Source organism: Mirounga leonina, unplaced genomic scaffold, assembly GCF_011800145.1.
Source record: "Mirounga leonina isolate KUSES-001 unplaced genomic scaffold, KU_Mleo_1.0 Mir_150, whole genome shotgun sequence".
Classification (NCBI taxonomy): domain Eukaryota; kingdom Metazoa; phylum Chordata; class Mammalia; order Carnivora; family Phocidae; genus Mirounga; species Mirounga leonina.
In genome coordinates, this window is record NW_023270374.1 from 31716876 (window position 1) to 31741185 (window position 24310).

The following is a 24310-nucleotide window of genomic DNA, read 5'->3' on the forward strand; positions in this document are numbered from 1 at the left end:
AAAATTGTAATCTACAGTGTATAAAGAACTCTTACAAAACTCAGTAATAAGAATACAAATATTTTTGGGGCGCCTGGGTGGCTCAGTTGGTTAAGCAACTGCCTTCGGCTCAGGTCATGATCCTGGAGTCCCTGGATCGAGTCTTGCATCGGGCTCCCTGCTCGGCAGGAAGTCTGCTTCTCCCTCTGACCCTCCCCCATCTCGTGCTCTCTCTCTCTCTGTCTTATTCTCTCTCTCAAATAAATAAATAAAATCTTTTAAAAAAAAAAGAATACAAATATTTTTAAAATGAGCAAAAGATTCGAAGAGATACTTGACCAAAGAAGATAACATGAGTGGCCAATAAGCAAATGAAGAGATGCCCATTACTTAATTAGGAAACTGGATTAAAACAGTGAGATACCACTATATACTTGCTAGAATGGCTGAAATTAAAGATCGATAATAACTAGATGTAAGAGACTTTATAACAGTTGGAACTCTAATGCATTTTGGTGGGAATGTATAATAGTACAACCACTTTGGAAAAGAGTTTGGCAATTTTGTATAAAGTTTAAGTTATACTTACCAGATGACCCAGTGATTTCATTACTAAGTATGTACCCAAAAGAAGTGAAAACATGTACTACACAAAGACTTGTATATGAATGTTCATAGCAGATTTATGCATAATAACCAATGCCTAGAAACGACTCAAATGTATGTCAACAAGTGAATGGATAAGTAAACTGCAGTATATCCATAACTGTGGGATTCCACTCAGCTGTAAAATCTTAACCAACTACTGTTACATCCAGCAGCATGGATGAATGTCAAAAATAACATGATAAGAAGTCAGACAGAAGAGTAAATCCTGTATGATTTCATTTATATAAAACTTCAGACATAATCTAATCCGTAGTGCTAGCAAATTATTGGTTGCTTTGGGTGGGGGTGCAAGATTGGGATTGACTGGGGAGGGGCATAAGGGAAACTTTCTTGGATGATGTATCTTTGAAATGTTTTACTGCAATGAATTTTACTGCATAGAAATTATACTTTATTATAGTTGATTTAAAAACATATCTCTTGAAAAAATATCTCGAGGTTTGGATTTTTCCAAAACTTACAGAGATGACCATTTGATCTTGAGAGTCAGTGTTCAAGATTTATCCTTTTGTATCATTTATGATTTAGTGTCAGTAGTACCAGATCTAGGGAGAAGAATGCCAAACTGTTGCTTCCTTTTACAGTAGAATTAATTCCCCTTTCCTCTTGGTGTTTGCAACACTTGTCTTGAATTTAGAGGCAGGGTAATGGGATGCCTTGTCTGAGTGGCTTTGTGAAATCTTTCCTTCCAACGGAGTGTGCTGTTATGGCTATCTTGCCATTTGAATCCTGTCATTGTGCTTCTTGACCAGCTTGTCAAGGTAGGTGGGCAGGAGATAGCTTATGACTCCTCTTAACTGACTCATCTTTTATGGTTGCAGATTCTCATAAACACAAAGATAAACACAAAGATCGAGAACACCGGCACAAAGAGCACAAGAAAGACAAGGAGAAGGACCGAGAAAAGTCTAAACATAGCAACAGGTAAGGGTTAAACCAGGAAGTCCCTCATCATTTGGCAGTGGGTTGACTGGCTTGCCCACCTGGAATACACCTTAACTTGAGCCACAGGTAAATAGCATGGATAGCAGAGTAAAGAGAGACTGTATTTGATTCCAGAGTTGCTAAGAGTAACCTTGATCATTCAGGCCTTACTGGGGATGCTATTGTTCAGATCAAGATGTACAAAGCAAGTATGATTTTTTCTTTCAATATGTAGCTCATTAAAAATAAAATTGGGCCGGGAGGCGCCTGGGTGTCTCAGGTGGTTAAGCTTCTACCTTTGGCTCAGATCATGATCTTGGGGTCTTGGGATGGAGACCCACATCGGGCTCCCTCAGCAGGCAGTCTGCTTTTCCCTCTCCCTCTACTCCTCTCCCCACTTGTGCTTGCTCACTCGCTCACTCTCTCAAATAAATAAAATTGTTAAAAAAGATAAAATTTGTTGGGGGGGGGGCACCTGGGTGGCTCAGTTGGTTGAGAGTCTGACATTTGATTTCGACTCAGGTCATGATCTCAGGATTGTGAGATCAAGCCCCAAGTTGGGCTCTGCACTGGGCATGGAGCCCGCTTAAGATTCTCTCTCTACCCCTGCCCCTCACAAAAAATACATACATATAATTAAAAAAAAAAATTATTTATTTGACAGAGAGGGAACACAAGCAAGGGGAGTGGGAGAGGGAGAAGCAGGCTTCCCTCAGAGCAGGGAGCCTGATGTGGGGCTCGATCCCAGGACCCCGGGATCATGACCTGAGCCGAAGGCAGACGCTTAACGACTGAGCCACCCAGGCGCCCCCATATATATAATTTTTAACTAAGTCAGCTATGGATTGATTGTAACACATGATATCCAGAGAACTTGCCTAAAAAAAGGTGACTGGATTGGCAACTGGGAATATGTATATATATTTTTATTCTTTCTGTACTTTAACGGGTATAAATTAAAACTTCTTAACTTAGGCTTCTGTGGTCTGTGAACCCCCTAAAATCATATGCAAAAGGTTGGTTATATGAGATTTTTCTGGAGAGAGCATTCTTAGTTTCATCAGATTATCAGAAGCATTCAGCTCTCACAGAAGCCAATGACCACCAGTATAAATGAAACTCAGTAGTGCTGCCCTCTGATTCAAGCCTCAGAAAGATGTTTTCTTTTTTGTTTTGCTCCCATTTTTTGGTGTATGAAGCAAGTGGTTAAACCCAAAGACTTAGAGTATCTTTGGATATGGGACCCCTTGTTGAAAATAAGGACTTATGCTTCCGTTTTGAGTTAAAGGCAGTTGTTGGGGAGAATGCTATCTGATATTCCCACAGTGGCCTAAGTTTTGTTAAAGGGGAATGTAAAGATCAGTCGTGCATTGGAACAAGTGCCTCCAGCCTACAGTCTCTTAGAGCTGCTTCATTAGCTTGGCTTATTGTCTACAGACAAGTTAGAAGTGAGAATTGCTTTCTAATCTGTTCTTTTTATGAACCATTAAAAATTTTAAGATATTTCTAATGAATTCTTTTTATGAATAAGTCTTTATGAATCATTAAAATAACCAGATTTTCTCTAGTAGGGACATTACTTTATGTATCATCTACCACTCCTATAGTCTTTTTTCCCTCACCACTCACTCGTTTCTTACCACTCGATCATGTAGTTCTCATTTTCATTACTCTGGTGAATTTAATGCCAGTAGTTGAATCCAGCCTCAGTTCACATGTATCTTTTCTTTTCCAGTTTATAGTTGTTCAGCCCATATTAATATCTACCAAAGTAGATTTGAGAGCAAAGAATATTGCCAAGAATAAAGAAGTTCATTTCATAAAGATAAAAAGGAACCAGTTAGGAGGCCTTAACAATTATAAATGGTTATATACTAATATCAGAGCCTTAAAATACATGAAATAAAAACTGATAGAACTACAAAGAGAAATAGACAATATATATTTATAGTCACATTTTACTGCCTCTTTCTCAATTGATAGTATAAGCAGAGAATCATTACGATGTTGGAAGACTTGAACATCACCAACTAACTTGATTTGATTGAAATTTATAGAATATTCCACTCAACAACAGCAGAATACAGATTTTTGGCACATGGAGCATTTGCCGAGATACTCCACATTCTGGGCCCAGCCCTCTTTCTTAAAACCACTTCCCTTGCCTTTCATGCCTCTGTCCTTTTCCACCTTTCTGGCCACCTTTCTCATCTTCTTCCAGTGCACATAGCAGTTCTCAGTCTTTGGCTCTCTCTTTCTGCTACCTCTCTTGCCATATACCCTTCTCTCATATTCCATATCCAGTCTTGTGGAACTGCTCAGTTCCTCAAACACAACATGTTTTCTGATACACCCCTACGGCTTTAAACATGCTGTTACTGGTTCTGGAAGACTCTGTTGCCCTCTTAATATCATCTTTTTTGTTGCAGCTTAGACTTTACTTCTTTCAGGTATCCTTTCTGCCCACCTCCTCATATTGAGTGCCACTCCTGTGTGTTCTCTGGCACCTTGAATATATTCTTATCGTACTAATTGCCAAGGTGCATTGGTGTTGTGATTGTCTCTTTACTTTCTGTAGTCCCCATTAGACTCTTAAGGTCTCTGAGAGCAGAGTTGAAGTCTGTTTCATTCGTTTTACGTTCTCAAGGCTTAGTGTAGTATCTGGCAGATAGCTGGCACTTAATCTATGTATATTAAATCAGTGACTGGATGACCTGTGGGCACACCAATTACCATCTCTCTTCTTTTCACATAGTCTTAATCTTAACAACAGGATTGTTACCCCTGGCCATCCCATTTTTCAAACAAGTTTTTACTGTGTTTTTGGTAAAAATATACATAACGTGTTTTGCCGGGGGTTTTGTTGTTTTGTTTGTTTTCTTTTGCCGTTTTGAAGTGGCATTAAGTGTATTCACAGTATTGTACAGCCATCACCACTGTCCATCTCAAGAAATTTTTCATCATTCCAAATAGTCTCCAAACCCATTAAACAATACCTTCCCATTCTCCTTCCACTCCCCACCCTTGGCACCTTCAGTCTACTTTCTGTCTCTATGAATTTACCTATCCTAGTACCTCATATAAGTGGAATCACAAAATACTCATCCCTTTTGTGTCTGGCTTATTTCCCTTAATCTAGTGTTTTCAAGGTTTTATCCATGTTGTCCCATATAAGGATTCCATTCCTCTTTTATGGCTGAATAATACTCCCATTGTGTGTCTACACCACATTTAAAAAATCTCTTCCCATGTTGACAGATGTGTGGGTTGTTTCCATCTTTTGGCTATCACGAATAACACTGCTGTGAACATGGGTATACAAGTATTTGTTTGAGTCCCTGCTTTCAGTTCTTTGGGTAAATACTTAGGAGTAGAATTGCTGGATCATGTCAAACAAGTATTTTTATTCCGCCTGCCATGTTTATCCTGTGCTGGTTGATGTGAAGTACCAAAAAAATGAGGTAATCTTTGACCATGAAGAACTTCATCACCTGAGGAAAATGCTTATAAAGAAATGCTAATTTCTTGGAACACTACATCAAAAACTAATTATGTAATGTATAGTGATTAACATAACAAAAAAAATTTTTTAAGGCAACTAAACTTTATGGTATGCAAATTTTACCTCAAAAAAAAAAAAAAAGAAATGCTCATTTCTATGTTATCATGAATCTGTCCAAAAAAACTTTAAAAAAAATAAAGGTTAATATTTAAAACAGACTTTAAAGATCCCTTTTTCTCTGGCACATCTGATTGCACCAACCAAAATTGTGGGAGAAAAGATTAGGTAGAAGTGGTGTAAAAGGCTTTGGGACATCATTTTGACCCTGCTGTGTTTTACCAAAATCTCCTTTTTAAAAATAAAGGATATGTTTTGGTGTCATTTTTCTTGGAAAGTCCATTGTAGCTTAATGGCCTTTGTCTAGAAGAAAGCCTCATCCTGGCTCATCAGCTTAGGTTCCACATGACTTTGGTTAGGTTGCCTAACCTTTCTCAACTCCTCTTTTCAGTTCCTGCATATTAATACACGCTTCAGAGGGGATTTAGGGGAGTCAGTAAGTATAAAAGCTCTTTAACTGTGAACTGTTTCATAAATATGAGGAGGTGGTATTTTGTACCTCTGTCAAGCATACTTTTCCAAGATTATAGCATAGGCAAATTCAGGAATTTGTTCTAACACAATTTTGTGCCTTTTAATATTTTCTTCATTTCTAATCAAAATACTCAAGAAATAATAGCCTGTTTGCCAAGAGGCATTGGAAAAACCTGGCCTGGGTTGCTGTTTACACATGACTAAGTCTAGCCCTGAATCTCTAATTCACATGTGAGTAAGTTTAAGACCGTTTAACCAGATTATGTGTCGTAAACAGACTTTTTAATACTTCCTCTTTTGACCTCTGTTGACACAGTACTTCTTTGCAACAAAGCAAGTGTATTGGTTATATATCTATATTTCAGTACAGTCCTATACAATATGTTCCTTTTTAAGTGACTTCTGATCTTTCTAGTAGTTCTGGGCTTCTTTTTTTTCCTTCTGTAGCAGATTAAAGAAACTTTGAAGATTGTTAAGTTATCTCTGAGGAGCCCAGTATATTTAAGGTTTAACATGTTCTCTTCAAAAATGCTTAATTTTAGGGGCACCTGGGTAGCTCAGTCGGTTAAGCATCTGCCATTGATTCAGGGCGTGATCCTGGAGTACCAGGAATCAAGTACTGTGTCAGGTTCCCTGCCGGTGGGGGCGGGGGGTGGGGGGGTGGAGAAGTCTACCTCTGCTCCTCCCCCCACTCATACTCTTTCTCTCTCTCTCACTCAAATAAATAAAATCTTTTTTAAAAAAATGCTTCATTTTATTGTAGTATTTGCTAATCAATTTGGCATGATTTTGTTGCTATTATAAGAAAACAGGTTTTATACTAATGTGTTTCTATGTCTTTCCTCCTCTGCTAGATAGAAGCATCAATCATTTCTCATTAGGCTACACTTAGGACCCAAATCCAGGAGGCTTCTTTCTCCCACATAGTCACATGTGCTGCATACTTGGAATGTCAGAGAATGGGACACCAGCCTTTCTGCCGAGACAGAATGGGATATGGACCCATCCCTCAAGAGATCCCATCTTAGTCATATACTTTCTCCTGTATTGTTCTTACTTAAGGTACAAAATAAGGAGAGGGTATTAAAAGATCATTCTGTCTTATCTCTTTGTGTGGTCAGGAGTCTGAGGTGACATACCCGAAGTCACATGGTGGTGTGTTAGCAGAGCAAGGATGAGAGACCAGGGTTTCTGAATCGTTGTTTTTCTCCACTGCATTGTTCCTTTTAGTAAAAAGAAAAAAATCTGCCCTAAGGAAGGTTAGTTGTGGAGCTAAACTGTGTAAATGCAAGCATCTCCTTCTCATATGCATGCAGTTAGCAGCTCAGATTATAAAATGCCAGATTCTTTCAGGCACTGCCTCTTTCTCTTTGGGCCCCGAGTCTGGAAGGTTTTGGCAGTAGAAGTACTAATCTCATTAAATTCTGACCCTGTGAAAACCCCATCTCCGAATATTGCCTTTTTGGCCTTATAATATTGCAGGAAGAGTTTATACCAAAGTCAAATAAAAATAATTTCTTCTGTTATTTGTCTCTGACAATGCTTCTTTCTGTTAGCATTAATATTTAGTACTTCAAGTCTTTGTAAAAAATATATAAATCCTCCCAAAAGAAACCAAAGGAATATTCTTTCTAGATGCTAAGGAATCACTGGGCTGGGGTTGTAGGATCTCACCAGATACTTTCCTTGAAAAGTTGCATTCTTCGCTATAAATTATCTTCAATGCTAGAACTTATATAAACAACACTATTAAAAGCAATTGTGGTGGGGGTTGGTTTTAGAAATAAAGGACTTCATGGGGTGCCTGGGTGGCTCAGTTGTTGGGCATCTGCCTTCCGGTCAGGTCATGGTCCTGGGGTGTTGGGATCGAGCCCCGCGTTGGGCTCTGTGCTCCGCGGGAAATCTGCTTCTCCCTCTCCTACTCCCCCTGCTTGTATTCCCTCTCTCGCTGTCTCTCTCTCTCTGTCAAAAAATAAATTAAAAAAAAAGAATCTTTAGAAATAAAGGACTTCGTATGTGAAAAACAAGATTCTTCCTGGTAGATTTTTTTCCCCCCTCCTGCTAGTTTTTGACTGTGTGTCTCTTGCCAGTCGTAAGCCTGGCACTCAGGCTGGAGTGACAAATGTGTGGAAAGCCAGGGAAGACAGAAAAGCACTGCTGTGAGATAGTAAGGGAAGTGCTTTTCCAGCCATGTTGGCAGTGCTAATCTGTACAGTCAATGAGAGAAACATCTGAGGATAAGGATGCTTTTGGTTTCTGCTTTCCCTTCAGTTCCAAATTCTACCTGAATTAGAATTGAGAGAATGTAGGATCCTAGGAAAATGCACTGGAGTTAAGCAACCAGTTCTCAGGGGAAGTTTTTCTTAACAGAATCAAATTTAAAAGACATTTTTGCTCCCTTATTTGTGAACTATTTGCCAAAGCCCTTCATTTATCTGCACATTCCCATATTTTACCGTGTCTGGGGGGAGAAATGGACATTTAACCTGAGCAGGTAGAGAAGTTGGGTAGTTTAGAAAGGAGGAAACTGAAGTACCATCACCATTCACGTGGGATTCTGTGATACAGTGAAAAGCACACAAAAATAGAAGTCGAGAGGCCAGGTTCTACCATTTACTGTGTCCTACATCTTACTAGTTGTGTGTCTTATTAACTTCTGGGTCTTATTTCCCATTTTGGTCAAGTGTTGATAGCAGTATCGGTCTGGCCAAGCTTTTAAGTTTGTTGGGGAGAGTTCAGTGGAGTTCTGCAGATGAAAGCTCTTTGGAAACGGTAACATACTAAATAATTGAAATGATGGTGGTGGTGATTAGCATAAATCCTGGTAGCGTATCATTCAGATAAATTAGAGCTGTCGATTTTGGTAATCTTTGAATCTAATTTAGTATTTATCGATAACATCCAATTTGGAGCCCTAGTTTTCAATTCTATCTAGCTGCATTATAATGAACTATAATTTTTTTTTTTTTAAGAGTTCATGGTAGAAAGGGTATTTAAGCTAGCCACTGAAAGATGGTTAAGATCGTGACAAGGGAAGGTGATGGCTAGAAAGATGGCATTTCCAGACAGTGAGAAAAGCATTATGAAAACATGGACACTCTGTGATGTACTTTGCTCTGGGAAGAATCCAGTTAGGTGGACCCTGGGTTAACAGAAGGTGGGATAGAAAATGGGGCCCAAGAGGCAAAACTATTAAATGTTATTTCACAAAGTTGGGACTTGAATCTGAAGGGAGCAAGAAGTCATTGAAAATAATTGAGAAAGGGAGATAGAGGACTTAGCCACCAACTGCATGAGGGGTCTATAAATAATTTCTGAAATTCCATTCCACTACAAGTTTTCATAATTCTTGTGATTTTATTTAGTAACCTGTAATGGTGATGTGCATTAGGAGATCTTCATTTTTTAGAATCTTTGAGGAACTGACTGCTGCATTCTTTTCCCGGAGACAACCTTTGAATTTGCTTAGAATTTTTAATTTAGCAAATGTTATTTAAGCCATAATTGCCTGCTTTCCTTGAAGGGGCCATGAGTCTCTCCTTCCTCCACAGCTTGGAATCTCTTCAAGGCTCTTGCATAGGAATCCCGTGTGATTCCATTGGTTTGCATGCTGCTGGGCTCTGCTGCCCCTGAGGAGCGGGCTGGTAGCAGGATGAGTTTATTCTCTTAGCCATTAGTGGCTAAGTCTTATTCTCAGAAGATAGAAAGCCTCCTTCTCTCTCTGGCAGTGTTTCTTTTTTGTTTTGTTGAGAAGTTATGTAACAGAATGGTCTAGTGCATGATTCTGGAGCTAGGTTGCCTGAGTTTAAATCCTTGTTACCTCTCATTAGAGGTGTTTTCTTGGATGAGGTACTTAACCTTTCTGTGTCTCAATTTCCACATCTGTAAAATGGACATACTAATACCTCAGTTTTGTTAATGAGGATTTAAACTGTTAAGAAGAGTGTGTGGCACTTAATGCTATTCAAATATCTGTTAAATATTTTTATTGGTGATAGAGGACAGACTGTTTTTGTTTTCTTTAATAGATTTAAATGGTATCCCACAGCCAGTATCTAGCTTCCCAGAATATCAGACACAGGTTTGTTGTTGTTGTTTTTCCACTTAAAAGGGTAGCAAGTGCCTTCCTGGGCCAAAGAAAAATATTTTTTCCTCCTAGCTTCCTACTGCCATTTCCCTACTTCTACACTTCTGCCTCAGTGTCTTACAGGAACCCTGGTCAGCCTTCTTTGCTCAGCCTCAGCAGAAGTCATAGACTTTCACTATCACTTTAAAAATAGTGTAGGTTACCTTTTTCCTTGGTGGAATTTAGCTGATTGAAGCATAAGACAGGCGTGAACACTCTGGAGATGTGGCTTTGAATCTTTCCATTTGTTCTCTTTGGCATTGACTTTTGCTTGTCCAGGCTCTGCTAGTGTGGTGGATCTTATTCCCAGACAGACACGAGCCCTGAGCCAAGGAGTCAGCTTCTGAATTTGGCCAATAATTGGTATTTTCTCTCCCAGAGTTCTAACAATGAACGTATTTCATCCAAAAATGTGACCATTACAGAGGTTCTAGGAATGCTAGCTATTATCTGTATTTTGGCCTTCAGTGTATCCCAGACTACACTCATTCTTAAAATGTATTTCTTTTCTTTTTCTTTTAAGATTTTATTTATTTGAGAGAGAGTGAGAGAGACAGAGAGAGAGCATGAGTGGAGGGGGGGAGAGGGAGAAGCCGACTCCCCGCTAAGCAGGGAGCCTGATGCAGGGCTTGATCCCAGGACCCTGGGATCATACCTGAGCTGAAGGCAGATGCTTAACCGGCTGAGCCACCCAGGCACCCCAAAGTGTATTTTTCCTTCAGATATTTGGGTTTCTTGCTGTGGTCAGTAGTAAGCCTTTCTTCTGGTTTGTTGTTCTTCTGTAGCCCCACTGAAGCTTTTCTAGTGCTTCAGTCATCTGTGCACTACTTCTGAACTGGCCATTATTGTAGCCTTCAGTTCTGCTGAAGCTTATTTTGTGACTTTGACATATTGTGTCTATTATGTATGGAAAAGTGGCAGGATCAGTGTAAAGAAGAGGGTAACATCTCTTAAAACAGTTAGCATATGAACTCCTTTTCTACATTGGTCAGACTTTCTGTCAACTCATTATCAGTGGAAAAGATGCTGCTCTTTAAGCCACCATGAAAGTCAAACTAGTTTTAAGCCTTTTGGAAAAAGAGGTACATGTTAGGAAATCCTGAATGATGATGAGTCAGTCTAACTGATCCCAGATTGACTCTGTTTTCTACCACTGGCCAAATCCTGCCTCTGACCTTCCATGGCGCACAGCCTTAGACATGCTTCTGTATCACAGGACTTTGTCCCCCAAATGCATTTGCTACTTAACTTCAGGTAGATTTCCTAGGAAAGACTGACACTGGGTCTTGCTCTTTGCCAGCCCTCCTGCCGAATGAGGGGGTAGGACTCCCAGTACTCTGTGCTCTATTTCTGGAGGCAGGAACAGGAACGCATTTGACAAGTAGACTTGTTAGTATTGTGTTCAGGACTCCATAAATACAAATTTTTAAGTCTACAATGGGATGCCTTGTACCACAAGATGTCCTCAGTCCTGAATCATCTGAGCTCGCTTAGTATATAAAAACCCATCCCAGCTCTCTTCTATCTAAACCGTTGGGAATAGAGGAGAGTGATTTCCTTTGGAAGGGCACGTTGATAGTTCCATCTCATTCTGGTCTTTGATTAATTACGACCTATGACAGGGTTACTACTCTAGCAGGAACTTTGAATTTCCTGAATAGATTTCTCTCTGGTTAGTAGGCAGAGGAAATAATTGACTTTTTTCACTTTCCTGGGGGTGGTCTGGGTACTGTCTCGTTGCTTTGTCGTCTGCTGACTTCTTCCCTGATCTCTGTTCAGTATGATAACGAATAGCAAAGCTGAAAACTGGAGGGCCGTGTATACACTTACAGGTAGGTGCCCCAGAAAGCCAGTTGCTAGTGAAGCGGACTAATGTTCTTTCTGGGAATTGCTTTCATTGAGAAAGAGAACAGGGGAAGGTAGAACATAGTGAAAGATCGAGCGTTCCTAAACTTAGATTCCTGAATCAACCGTGTATAGTTTCATGGGAAGACAAAATAAGGAGCAGCTATCCCAAAGGTTTTTACCATTTCAGATATCCAAGATCTCTGTTCTAGAGAGTTTCTACTTGATGGTAAAATAAAGTTTTGACCTTATGTATATCAAATCTCAGACTGGCCATGCATTTGTCTCTAACACCAATCTACTTCAAATGGTAGATATCAATTTCATGGACATGTGATGGTATTGATTTAGCAGAAAGTACTCTGAACTTGGAGATGGAAATACTGAGTTAAATCCAAATCCCAGCTTCCCTTCTTTCTAACATTGTAACTTTGAATTAGACTTTGAATCACTGTTTCTCAGTCAGTCTAAGGGGACAATAAAATCTTCCTCACAGGAGTGTTGTGAGGATTGAATGGAATAATGTATGTGAAAATGCAAGCACAATGCTTTCTTATAAAGTGGGAAATTTTTCTTACTGTGTGGGGAGGTATTTATCCATCAGTATTGTGAATGTAATTGTTCCAAATTGTGTAGATGACCATTAATTCCTCTTACAATTAATGTTTTAAAACAAGAAAACTACAATGCTTGTAAAATGGAATAGTAAGCTCATACACTTTGCTGGTGATAGGATTTCATATGTGTAAGCTATGATCTCATATGTCTAAACTCCTGAAGAATCTGTTGCAGTCTGGCAACTTTGCTGTTTCACCAGTCATTCTGAATCTGGAGAGCTTAATGAGAATTGGGAGTAAGCGTGCTCACAAGGTTGGGAGTCATTGTACAAAGTACAGGATAATTTTTTGGTAAAACATTGCATTTTGGTAAAAACAGATTCTGAGAACACACTGGGTGGAGAGTGACATCATAATTGTGCTGAGAACAAGAAGCCTGGTAGGAAACTTGGTGACCATGTGCCTCCATGTACGCTGGAACTAGGTGCAGCCCTCATGAGTTAAAAGGAAAAGTTTGCTCATGGAGAAACTTGTTGTTTCATTGTGTGGCACATCTAAATAAAAACCCAATGAGAGCAACATAGAGGGAGGAGTATATAAACAAGAGAAAGTGGGCATTGTTTTCTTTCAGTCTGACAGTTCCTGGATCTTCCTAAACCTGTAGTCCGGTTTCTTCTAGTCCCCTTGTCCTCCTGCTTCTGCTTATTATTACCCAAATGCCTGTCCTGAGTTGAGGCTCTTTTCGTGCTGTGCTCAGAGATGTGTGTGACAGCAGATGCTTTTCTGATCTAGGTTCTATGGCTCTCACCTAACTGGTTGCCGTCATTTGTTTCTCCCTTTTTGGCTTTTGATGTACCCAGGTGTGCTGGTGAAATCTCTTTAGAACAAACTCCATGGGATAGATATAACCTTAGGAGCTCATTGTTAGTAAAATCTACTTTTTCTGGCCTCAGGGCTAAATGTGACGACAGATGGGAGATGCAGTCTGTGGCGGCGGGAAGGGCAGGAACTGATGCTGACTCTGGGCCTGTGTCTGTGAGCTGGGGTTGCTGCCAGCTCTCCTGTGTCTGGGGCTTGGGGGGGCTCCCCAGTTCACAGCACTTGAATTCAAGTCCCTTTTGTTAACCTGTGGAATTTATCGGTTGGTGCAGTGAACAAGGTTTCTAAACTGCCTGCCCAGTGCACTGAAGAAAACAGTCCTCCAGTGTTGTGCCACCCTAAACTATAGCTTGTGATTTTTGCTTATTGCCTCTTTAGTCTTTGTCCACAGGCATGTTTTTATATAGTTGCAGTCCCTTAATATATTCCTTTTTCTCCATGCATGGCCATAAACATTGTCCATATATATATATTCATAGGGCTCACAAACTATAGCATAAGAGCTGTGTAATTTGATACATCACAGGTTCCCCCTTTTGTTCCTTACTAAGGTTGTATCTCCTTTCTTGGTGGTTTTTTTTTGTTCTTGTTTTTTGTTACGGAAAACATCAAAATGAACATCATTTGTAGTGTTATTTTCCAAAGAGAGATTTCCAGGAGCTAGATACTAGGGTATGAGCCTTTTTAATGGCTCTTGCTTTCTAATGTCATATTTAGTTTTCCAGAGGAGCAGTGCCTTTACAGTGCTTACCAGTATGTCCACAAACCCCTTTAAAGGCTTTTAAATGTTTAGCGCAGGACATGTCTTTGCTTTTAGCTAGGTCTTTTCTTACTGTGAAGGAAGGACCAAGCAGGGGTTATAAGCCCTATCTAGAAGTGACTAGCTTTTCCTAGTTAAAGCTAGCAGGAAACATCTACTGTGTTGTTGGGCTGTTCACTGCACAGAGCCACCAAACGCATTTTTTTGTGTGAATTGTTTTTACCTTTTCACATCAGATTTGAATGCTCAGTTTGGAGCTTTCATCGTCATAGTTTTTGCTGGTAGAATGTTGTAGAAACAGTGGACTTGCTGTATATTCGTAGTCACTTGAAAAAAACACTCCTGGTATGTTTAGAATGACCACGTTTCTCTATTTGGTTCCTTTGCTCCTTCGAAAAAATAAAAACATCAAACAAGATAAAGTCCAGTTGCCAAGAGCCTCCGCTTGAACCTTCTGTCAGGACTGTTTATTTAAAGCATTGTAAGTTTCCATGGTTTCATGTTATCTTAAGCTATCTTGTGAGTTGATCTTGTGAAATAAACCCTGTGGTCCTTACATCTGGGCTAACTCTATGTGTCTTTTTTTCTTTTGTTTTCTTTCTTTTTTTTTACAGTGAACATAAAGATTCTGAAAAGAAACACAAAGAGAAGGAGAAAACCAAACACAAAGATGGAAGTTCAGAAAAGCATAAAGACAAACACAAAGACAGAGACAAGGAAAAACGAAAGGAGGAAAAGGTACAGAACTTTCCATTGGGAAGGAAGGGCTGTGGGTTGTACTTTTCATTTTCTTTATCTTTAAAAGCAGGTAATGAAAGTACCCTCACTGCACAGTAAGATCCCTTGGCCTTTGAATGAAAAGGTCTCTGTCAGGAGACTTAAGCATCAGTCACAGTCTTAAAATATGAAAACCAAAGCCCTTTACTACTGAATTTCACAGGACCAGATCTATCCATATCATTATCTTACTTTAAATGGCAAATAGGTAAATTAAGAATGTAGGGTTTTTGGAAATGCCAGTGTTCTTTCATGGGGAAAATTCTGGTTTTGGGAGAAGGCCTAGGGCCATGTTGGCCTTCTGTTGAATGAGGCCCTTCCTGAGTGAAAACTCAGTGATGCTGGTGCTTTTTGTGGCTTTTGGTTCCAGCATCACTAGTATAAGCCTTCTCAAAATCTCTGGGTTCATCTGGCTACAAATGAGGGGTATGGTGTATAGACTTTAAAAAAAAAATCATTTTGGGGTGCCTGGGTGGCTCAGTCAGTTAAGCAACTGCCTTCGGCTCAGGTCATGATGCCAGGATCCTGGGATCGAGCGCCACATCAGGCTCCCTGCTCAGCAGGGGGGCCTGCTGCTCCCTCTCCCTCTGCTGCTCCCCCTGCCTGTGCTCTCCTGCTCTCTATCAAATAAATAAATAAAATCTTTAAAAAAATAAAAAATTAATATAAAAAATCGTTTTGGGGCACATGGCTGGCTCAGTCAGAAGAGCCTATGTGATTCTTGATCTCAGGGTCGTGAGTTTGAGCCCCATGTTGGGTGTGGAGATTGTTTACATAAATAAAAAAACTTTTAAAAATGGGGTTTTTTTTGTTTTTTGTTTGTTTGTTTTAAAGATTTTATTTATTTGAGAGAGAGCACATGAGAGGAGGGAGGGTCGGAGGGAGAAGCAGACCCCCTGCTGAGCAAGGAGCCCGATATGGGACTTGATCCCAGGACTCCAGGATCATGACCTGAGCCGAAGGCAGTCGCTTAACCAACTGAGCCACCCAGGCGCCCTTAAAAAAATGTTTTTATTTTAGTTTTTGAGAAAGTAATTTTGGTACTTGGTAAATTCAGGCAATATGAAATAGGGAATGTAATAAAAATTACACCTTCCTTGGGGTGCCTGGGTGGCTCAGTCAGTTAAGCATCTGACTCTTGATCTCAGCTCGGGTCTTGATCTCAGGGTCAGGAGTTAAAAAAGAAAAGAAAATTACACCTTCCTTTCACCCCTTGCTCATTGCCCTTTATCTTTCTCTTTCTGGAGGCAGCCACTATATCCACTATTTTTTTGTATTCTTCCAGAGATACCGTATTTGTGTGTGCACGTGTGTGAGTGCATGTGCATATATATGTGTTTGTATCCTTTTGTATGTCTGAAGAGTTTTGAAAGACCATGTGTGTCTGGGAAAGGAGAGGGGGAATGTGAATATACTTTGCCTAAATCAGAGAAGGCAGGAAACAGACTATTCCATTTTGTTTTTTATTTTCTCTGCACTGCCAAGGGCAAATACTTGAGAGAGAGAGTATATTTATTGAGGGAGGGGGACCTGCCATCATTTAAAGGTAAAAAGCTGCCATTTTGAGGGGAAACATTTCTCAGTAAATTGGATAATTCACCCTGAAGAACTGTAAAAAACGAGTCTTAGGAAAATGTCAAGACCTTTGCTTCCCCTGCTCAGTTTTGCTAATAGTAAGAGTGAGTCTGCGATCAAGATGCTCCAACAATTGAAGCCAAATGTTCTCAAATAAGAAAAGGCTTTTTCAGATTTAGTCCCTTCAAGGTACTAATCAGTTACTATTCTTTTCAGGTTAGAGCCTCTGGGGATGCAAAAATAAAAAAGGAGAAGGAAAATGGCTTCTCTAGGTAAGACTCTACTGCTGCCGGGCTGCTCTTCCTCTCGGCCAGCTGTGCGTGTGGTCGTGTCACCTGAACTTACCCAGAATGTCCTGACCAGGCCCCCACTGGGTTTCCAGGGAGCTTGGCAGTGAGAGGACTTGGTCTAAGCTAATTTGAGCATCTCTGAAGTGTCATTTAGTGAAACTGACCAGTACGTTTTCCAGAAGGCTATTTTGAGTGGGGAAGAAATTTCTAAAAATTCAGATACAATTTACATACCAGAAATTTCACCCTTTAGAAGTGTATAGTTTATTGCTTTTTAGTGAATTCACAAGGTTGTACAACCTCCCCTACCCCACTATCTTAATTTCAGAACATTTTCATCTCCCCCAAAAGAAACATCATACTCAGTCAGTAGTAAGTATGGAGTTTACCGGAAAACCCTACTCTGAATTCTTCCTTAGTAATACAGTAGTCTTCCCCCCATTTGCGCCCCCCCCCCAACTTAATCCACAGTTTTGCTTTCTGTGGTTTCATTTAGCCATGGTCAACCACGGTCAGGAAGTAGGTGATGCTCCTGACATTGTCAGAAGGTCAGTAGTAGCCTAATGCTATGCCACAACGCCTGTGTCATTCACCTCACTTCATCTCATCACGTAGGCATTTATCACACATCACAAGAAGAAGGGTGAGTACAGTACAATAAGATATTTTGAGTGAGAAAGAGACCGTGTTCTCATAAATTTTATTACAGTGTATTATAATTGCTCTGTTTTTATTACTATTAATTTCTTGCTGTGCCTGATTTATAAATTAAACTTTACCATAAGTATGTATGTATAGGAGTGATTATGGTGTACATACAGGGTTCAGTACTTCCCATAGTTTCAGGCATTCACTGGAGGTCTTGGAATATATGCCCTCTGGAAAAAGGTGGACTACTGTATTCTGAGGCTCATCTATAGCTATAGAAGCTTAGTTGGTCTGCATTTGAAGGATAAGTGTAGAGTTGAGTAGGAATGCGTTATCTCTTTTCAAGAAGAGGAAAATGCATACAGTCTAGAGGTCAGTTTTTCTGTATTATTTTTGCCATTTTGATTGTTTTCCTCATCTGCCTCAGCTCCCTAAAAAGACCCTCCAGTTTCAAAAAATAAGTTTATGATCATATATTCTCACTTGCTGCATTGAATGACAGAATGGATTTCCTAGGAGTTGTTGGAACAGTTTGCACATTGACTAGAACAAAGTGTTGGGGAGTTTTGCTTCCTTGAAACTGAACTTTCAGTTTCATTTGGGAACATTTTTGAAAATTCTGCCATGTTCTCTGAGTCCCTTGACTAGAAGTAGGTGCCCTCTTCAGGCATATTTTGTAATTGTTATAGGAATGTGGAATAATAATTCAAGAAGCATTAGAGCTGAAAACTACCCTAGGTGTTCTGATTTCTTAGATAAAGTGAGTACTGGGTGGCTATTTCCTGCCAAGAGACCACCTAGGACTTTTATAAACTAACACTAAGGTATAAATAGACTCTAGACTTGGTGTGTAGTCCAGGATTCAGTTTCAGACTTTCCATGTTAGAAGATTAGGAACACAGTCTTGTAGGCAGGTCTCTATATTCACTTTGCTGGGCTTCTTGCTAGCTTACATGTTTGTCTTTGTAGACAATCCAAATGCTTTCCTGGGTGGAACACAGTTTTCTGATAAATTGTTTCAGAAGTTCTTCCTTCAGCCCTAGTAACCCTTCCCACATGTTGTTAACTTCACCCATGACAGTACTAGGATCTAGCATTTACTTAACTAGTTGGGTCAGTGGCAATGTTTTTTCCTTTTGGTGCAAAGCGTTTGGAGATACTGGACTCTTGATGCTATGTTAGTGATTTCCATGGTGAGGGGAAGCAGATATAGAGATTGGCATTTGAGGAATGTGCAGAAACAAGGAAGAAAAGCTAATCTCTTTAAACATTCAGATTCTGTGTCAAGCAAAGGGATCCAGTATGCTTGGAGAGTTTGGGGTGTGGTAGCATTGAAACCCCACGAATATCTTGACTGTCCTTGGCAGCTGAATTTGGATGCTTATCCCTTGGACCCTTTAGAGATGGATGATTTCATGTTGGGAGGCATTCTCTGTACTGAGTTACTTAGCTGCATAGGTGCTTCTGGCCATGAACAGTGAGGTTCTGCCTAGATGTGTCAGGCCAGGGAACATCCCAAGGCTGTGGTGATTGCTGGTCTCGTGGGTTCCCCCCCACTTGTTCCTTCCTCTTTCTGGTTCAAAATAGTTGTCTAACAGAACCATCTTTTTATATATTCAGAAGGCAAAAAGTCTTAAAAATAGGGCAAGGCACTCTTCTGTGTATAACCTAAGTAAACCAAGGGAGGAACTTGAACAATGACTGGATTTGGTTTGGAATGGCTTCAGTTTGTTCATGGCCTCTTCTCTCATTTAGCACATTCCCTTCTTTTGTTGTAATGTCAGCTTAGTTATTTTCCCATGTAACTAAGGTTAGTTTCCATTAGAACTTTAAGGTTCTTGGGAAATAAATTTTTATTCCCTTCCTTGTAAAATTATATTTAGCTTTTGGGGTACTAGAATAATCAGTTTGGATCATTCGAGGATTTAGATATATAGTAGATCTCTCCTGCAAGGTGAGGGAACAATTAAGTTTGTTCCTGTTGTGGTTTGGGTCATGCTGACAAAGGCAGCTAAGATGCAGTAGAAAAGAATACTGACTTAGATTAAGGAATCCTGATCCCCGATCTTGATATTGCCTGTTCATCTGTAAAGTGAGGACAGTACTATCTACTTCACAGGGTTGTAGTGAGATACTAAGTGAAAAGAAGTGCTTACAGAAAACTTTAACAATAAGTACAAATACATGTTGTTAATCCTTATCTTAGCTACTTCTCAGTGAGATGATTTATTCCCACTTCAGATTATTTAAAATAATATAGACATTCCCAAACTCATTAGTTTTTTTCCCTCTTTAGTCCACCACGAATTAAAGATGAACCTGAAGATGATGGCTATTTTGCTCCCCCTAAAGAGGATATAAAGCCGTTAAAGAGGCCTCGAGAAGAGGATGAGTGAGTATTTTTTATTTGATTTTTGAAAACAAAAAGGATTTGTTTAAAGAATAAATGGGATCTAGGTCTCTCCATTACACAGAAAAACTGCATTAATTGACTTTAGTCATCTGGAATTTGTGATTAATGGACTGGGCAACTTATTTATCTTTGAATTATGAGATGCAGGGTTTGCTAAGCAAATAAGTAGTGTGAGGCTTAGCTGGAGAATATATATTTTTATTATTTTTTCATATTTAAAAGGTAATGCCTGTTTATTATAGGAATTTCCAATAATACAGAATTCATAAAGAATATTTAAATTATTTAAGTTGCTTTTAATTTATCACCTACCACAGATAATTTTTCACTGTTAAAGCAATTTTTCCTAGGATCTGTGCCTGTCAGTGAATTCTAAGTGATGTTTCTGTATATAGAGATAATAAAATTGCTCTTAAAATAGTTATTTGAGGCTTATGTGTACCTCTTTCTGAGATTCCGTGAGGTTAAGTTCTATTCCTTATGTTCAGTCTTGTATAGCTTATTATGCTTCAGGAATCTACAGAGGATTTGTGGTAGAAAGTGGATGGGAAGGGAGGAGAGAACTACTTGGTGAACTCATTTGTACTCATTTAGAATGCATACAGTATTTCTTTCCTCCCCTTTCCAGCCAGATGTTACCTTGTGGTAGCCATTGTTGCTGGGCATTTGGTTCCCAGACTTTCATCTTCTAGTGGTGTCTGTTTCCAGATAGCCCTCCATTCCCCTTCTCTTCCAGGCCTGTGTGTAGTATAAATTGTTTGTTTTGTTCTGTGTAGGACTGTAACTGTTGGTCCTTGGTCAGGCCTTCTTTCTCCATTCCTGTTCTGACTATAGAATGTCCAGCTAAGAATAGTCATACCTGCATTCGAAGCCTCCAAGAGGAGTTTGGAGGTCCTGATCCTGTTGGTGAGAACTACTGTGTCAAAGTTGTGTTAATTGCATATTCATGTTCCCCTTTGTAGTGCTGATTATAAACCTAAGAAAATTAAAACAGAAGATATCAAGAAAGAGAAGAAACGAAAACTGGAGGAAGAAGAGGTTAGTAAAGAGACTGTGGCCCTTGGAGGCTTGGGTTTGGAGTAGGGAGTTTTCCATAAACAACTTTTGAAGGCAGATGAGTTTTAGGGAATGTATCGGTCTGTGGTAGAGGAAACGCTGAGAAAAACTCGTAGATGTGTAGCGGTGGCCGTGGCCCTGTGAGTTTTAAGATCTCTCTTAGCCTTCCAGGGTGTCTACCCATAGCGCTGCTGCCAGCTGATGTTTTTGGAGAAACTGCACCATCTTCATACATGCAGAGGCAGTGTTAACAAGAACTTCCAGGCTTTCAACCTGGAAAAGTTTCCCCTAAGATTGTTTTTTAGCACTCTCATATTTAACAAAGCTTGCTCATCACTCACTTTGGGTAACTCTGTGTGTTTAAAGGCCTTTAATTGGGTGCCCCTTGGACATATGAAGAAAGCCAAGCTCTTTACCACAACTCCTCCCAGTCTGACCCCTGCATCTGGTACCTTCCTTCATCTTGTGCCTCTTCTCTAATTGAACTTGTTCCAGCCACACTGGCCTCCTTTGTTTCTTTTCCACACTGGATTCTTTTGTGCTTCAGAGCTTTATGTAGCACATGCTGTTCCCTCTGTCTGGAACACACATGCTCTTCCTCCCTTCTTCTCCTGGCTTATCACCTTCCTTAAAATCTCAGCTCAACTCAAGTACTTATGGTTGTGGTAGATTTAAAAATACAATAATATGGTTCCTTTAGACATTTGGCATTTCTTGTACTAAAGAGTTGTTAGCAAGTGATTCAAGAGAAGGATGTCAGAAATTCACAGGAGTCTTAATCTTGCACTCTCCTAAGAGAAGGGGTTGAGTGAGTTCTTAGCTCTTACGCTGCATTTGTGGTTAGCCACAGTCATGGGCAAAATGGATTCACAAGTATTAAGTCAGTAGCTTGTCGAAGTATGAGCCGTAAAGATAGTGATAGGGAGCAGTGAGTTTTAAGAGTGTAATCTATTGTAGTAGTAGTAAGAATGATGACAATTAAAATTAAACGTAATAGATGCTTACCATGTGCCAAACACTATTAATGCTTTATATGAATCATTTCATTTAATCTTTACAACAGCCATTAAGAGGTAAACATTGCTACTATCTATTCTCTGCATTTTACAGATGCAGAAACTGAGGTATAGAGAGGCTGAGATCATTTGCCTGAAGTAACACAACTCCTAAGTAGTAAAGTCAGGATTTGATCCCATGCAGTCTGATTCCGGAACCAATGCACTAGCTACCATGTTATTCTGTCTCCTGTGTGACTTTGCTGATCCTTTAACTCCACAGGAAGGGAGAAGGGTCTTTAATGAAATCACATTAAGAATATTAAGGAAGGGGTGCCTGAGTGGCTCGGTCAGTTGAGTGTCTGCCTTCAGTTAGGGTCCTGGGATTGAGCCCCATATCAGCCTACCTGCTCAGCGGGGAGCCTGCTTCTCCCTCTCCTTCTGCTGTTCCCCCTGCTTGTGCTCTCTCACTCTCAAATAAATAAATAAAATCTTTAAAAAAATATATTAATGAGTAAGTGAGCCAGAGAGATGATCAGGTCCTAGATTTAGAGAACTGGTTTTTCTGACAACTAGTCCGTTCTTGGCAGTTCAAGTTTATGAGCACCAACTCAAGGAGTTAAGGGTAAAAATGTTGAGTGATTGTGGTAGTCACTCCACTTTTATGTAGATGATCAATACAGACTAGTAGGTAAAGAAATGTAAAACTGTAGCTTTCCATGCTTTTCTATATTGCCTTTAGGCCTTCGTTGCGTTAATGGAAAATAATAACCTTTCTCGGAGTTTGGAAGGAGTTAGTAATAACTATTTTAAACCATTTGGAAAAAAGAACACTTGACTTTTTCTTTTTTTATTGTTCTTTTCAGCAGCCCTCTCCCTGCAGGGGGAAAAAAAAATGCAGTCTGAAAGACCTAGAATTAATACACAGTCTTCTTAATGGCTGGGACCCCAGATGGCAGGAGCAGTCCTGAAACCTCGCTCACTGGCTATGGTTTTTTTCATTTCTGGGAATTGTTCTGAAGTTTCTCAGTGACTGATTATCCCATTTTGAGGCTTGAAAACATACAATGTAGCCAGTAGTTTCCTGATGGAACCATCTGTATGCCTGTTCAGAAGCTGTTCAGAGAATGTCTTAACTGAAAAACATTTCCCTTTCCTGTGGTGTGTTTCAGGCAAAATAGTAAACATTATCTGAATTAATATGATCCTCTAGTACTTCTCCCCAAAATACTTATATATTGGTATTCTCCATTCCTATTTTAAAATATGTCTGGTATTGTAGTCTTTCCCTTCCTTCTACCCCAAAGATCATTTGCTTTAAAATCCTCAGTTTATCTTGATTGTTATCCTATCATATAGTCCTAGAATGTTTTATATTCCAGTCATTCCCATGAATCACACTATGATTTTTCTGGTAAACTTGGGCTCTCATCAGGGTCAGTAGCAACTATATGACCTTGAACTATATGACCTTGAACAGGTGTTCAGAGTTTTCCTTAATTATAACTGGATATGTCAAATCAAACTGTCTATAAATTATAAAGGCCTTTCAAGCTCTGTCATTCTGTAATTGATTTTAGGATTACTCAAAACCACTTTTCATGGCTTATAAAACTTGTTGAATAAAAAATGATCTTGGATAGTTAGACAAAGGAAAAAAAAATTTTTTTAAAGATTTTATTTATTTATTTGACACACACACACAGTGAGAGAGGGAACACAAGCAGGATGAGTGGGAGAGGGAGAAGCAGACTTCCCGCTGAGCAGGGAGCCCAATGTGGGGTTCGATCCCAGGACCCTGGGATCATGACCGGAGCCAAAGGCAGACGCTTAACGACTGAGCCACCCAGGTGCCCCGGAAAATATTCTTTAAAAGAGTTTAGATCCTGTGGAGCAGGACCTCCACTTGTTGAATAGCACATTTTTGTCTGGATGTGTGTGTTTTGAGATTTATCTCCTGTGTTACTGAATTATATTTGTTTATATTTGTGCCACAGTGACAGCTCATGTGGGGTCATAGTTCAAAGAAGAGCCATTAAGAAATACTATCATAGGGGGGCACCTGGGTGGCTCAGTCGTTAAGCGTCTGCCTTCGGCTCAGGTCGTGATCCCAGGGTCCTGGGATCGAGCCCCGCATCGGGCTCCCTGCTCGGCGGGAAGCCTGCTTCTCCCTCTCCCACTCCCCCTTCTTGTGTTCCCTCTCTCACCGTGTCTCTCTCTGTCAAATAAATAAATAAAATCTTTAAAAAAAAAAAAAAAGAAATACTATCATAGGAATGGGGAATTATTTTAGTACCTCCTCAACACTTGTTTACTGCTTCCTGACTTTGTGTATGCAAGCAACCAGTGATAGGAAGTATTCCCCCACAGCCCCTCTCAGATTCAATCAGGAATTTCCTTTCAAATTCTATATTATTTAAATACAGGGTCTCCTATTCCCATTATTTGATGGTGTTCGAAGAGGTTTAAAGAGGAGTAGATTTAAAAACAAGTGAGGATAACACACTGGGATTACTTGCTGTAGCAGTGCTTTCCCAAACATTCCTCTGAGGCTAAAAAATATATATAATTTCCCAGGCTCTTGCCATGCAGAATGAGTGTTTTTAACTACTTTCTCAGGTAACCATTTGTCAGGGAGTTTTGGGAAATACGGCCCTAGAGAAAAAGACCAGTAAATTTTCACTCATCTATCAAATTTGAGAGCATTAGATTTTAAGAACCTCT

The 24310-nt window shown here is 39.7% G+C and overlaps 1 protein-coding gene across 2 annotated transcripts in view; it reads left to right on the top strand.

Moving 5' to 3' along the window:
• TOP1 (DNA topoisomerase I) overlaps positions 1–24310 on the top strand; it is an 89219-nt gene that overhangs the window by 29766 nt on the left and 35143 nt on the right. Inside the window, exons 3-7 of one of the 2 annotated variants that reach the window (XM_035006317.1) lie at positions 1470–1572; positions 14447–14570; positions 16401–16456; positions 19419–19514; positions 20498–20573. In XM_035006317.1, coding sequence (XP_034862208.1) covers positions 1470–1572; positions 14447–14570; positions 16401–16456; positions 19419–19514; positions 20498–20573 — 455 coding nt within the window. The remainder of the gene's footprint in view (positions 1–1469; positions 1573–14446; positions 14571–16400; positions 16457–19418; positions 19515–20497; positions 20574–24310) is intronic. The other variant, XM_035006318.1, reaches the window with a different exon arrangement.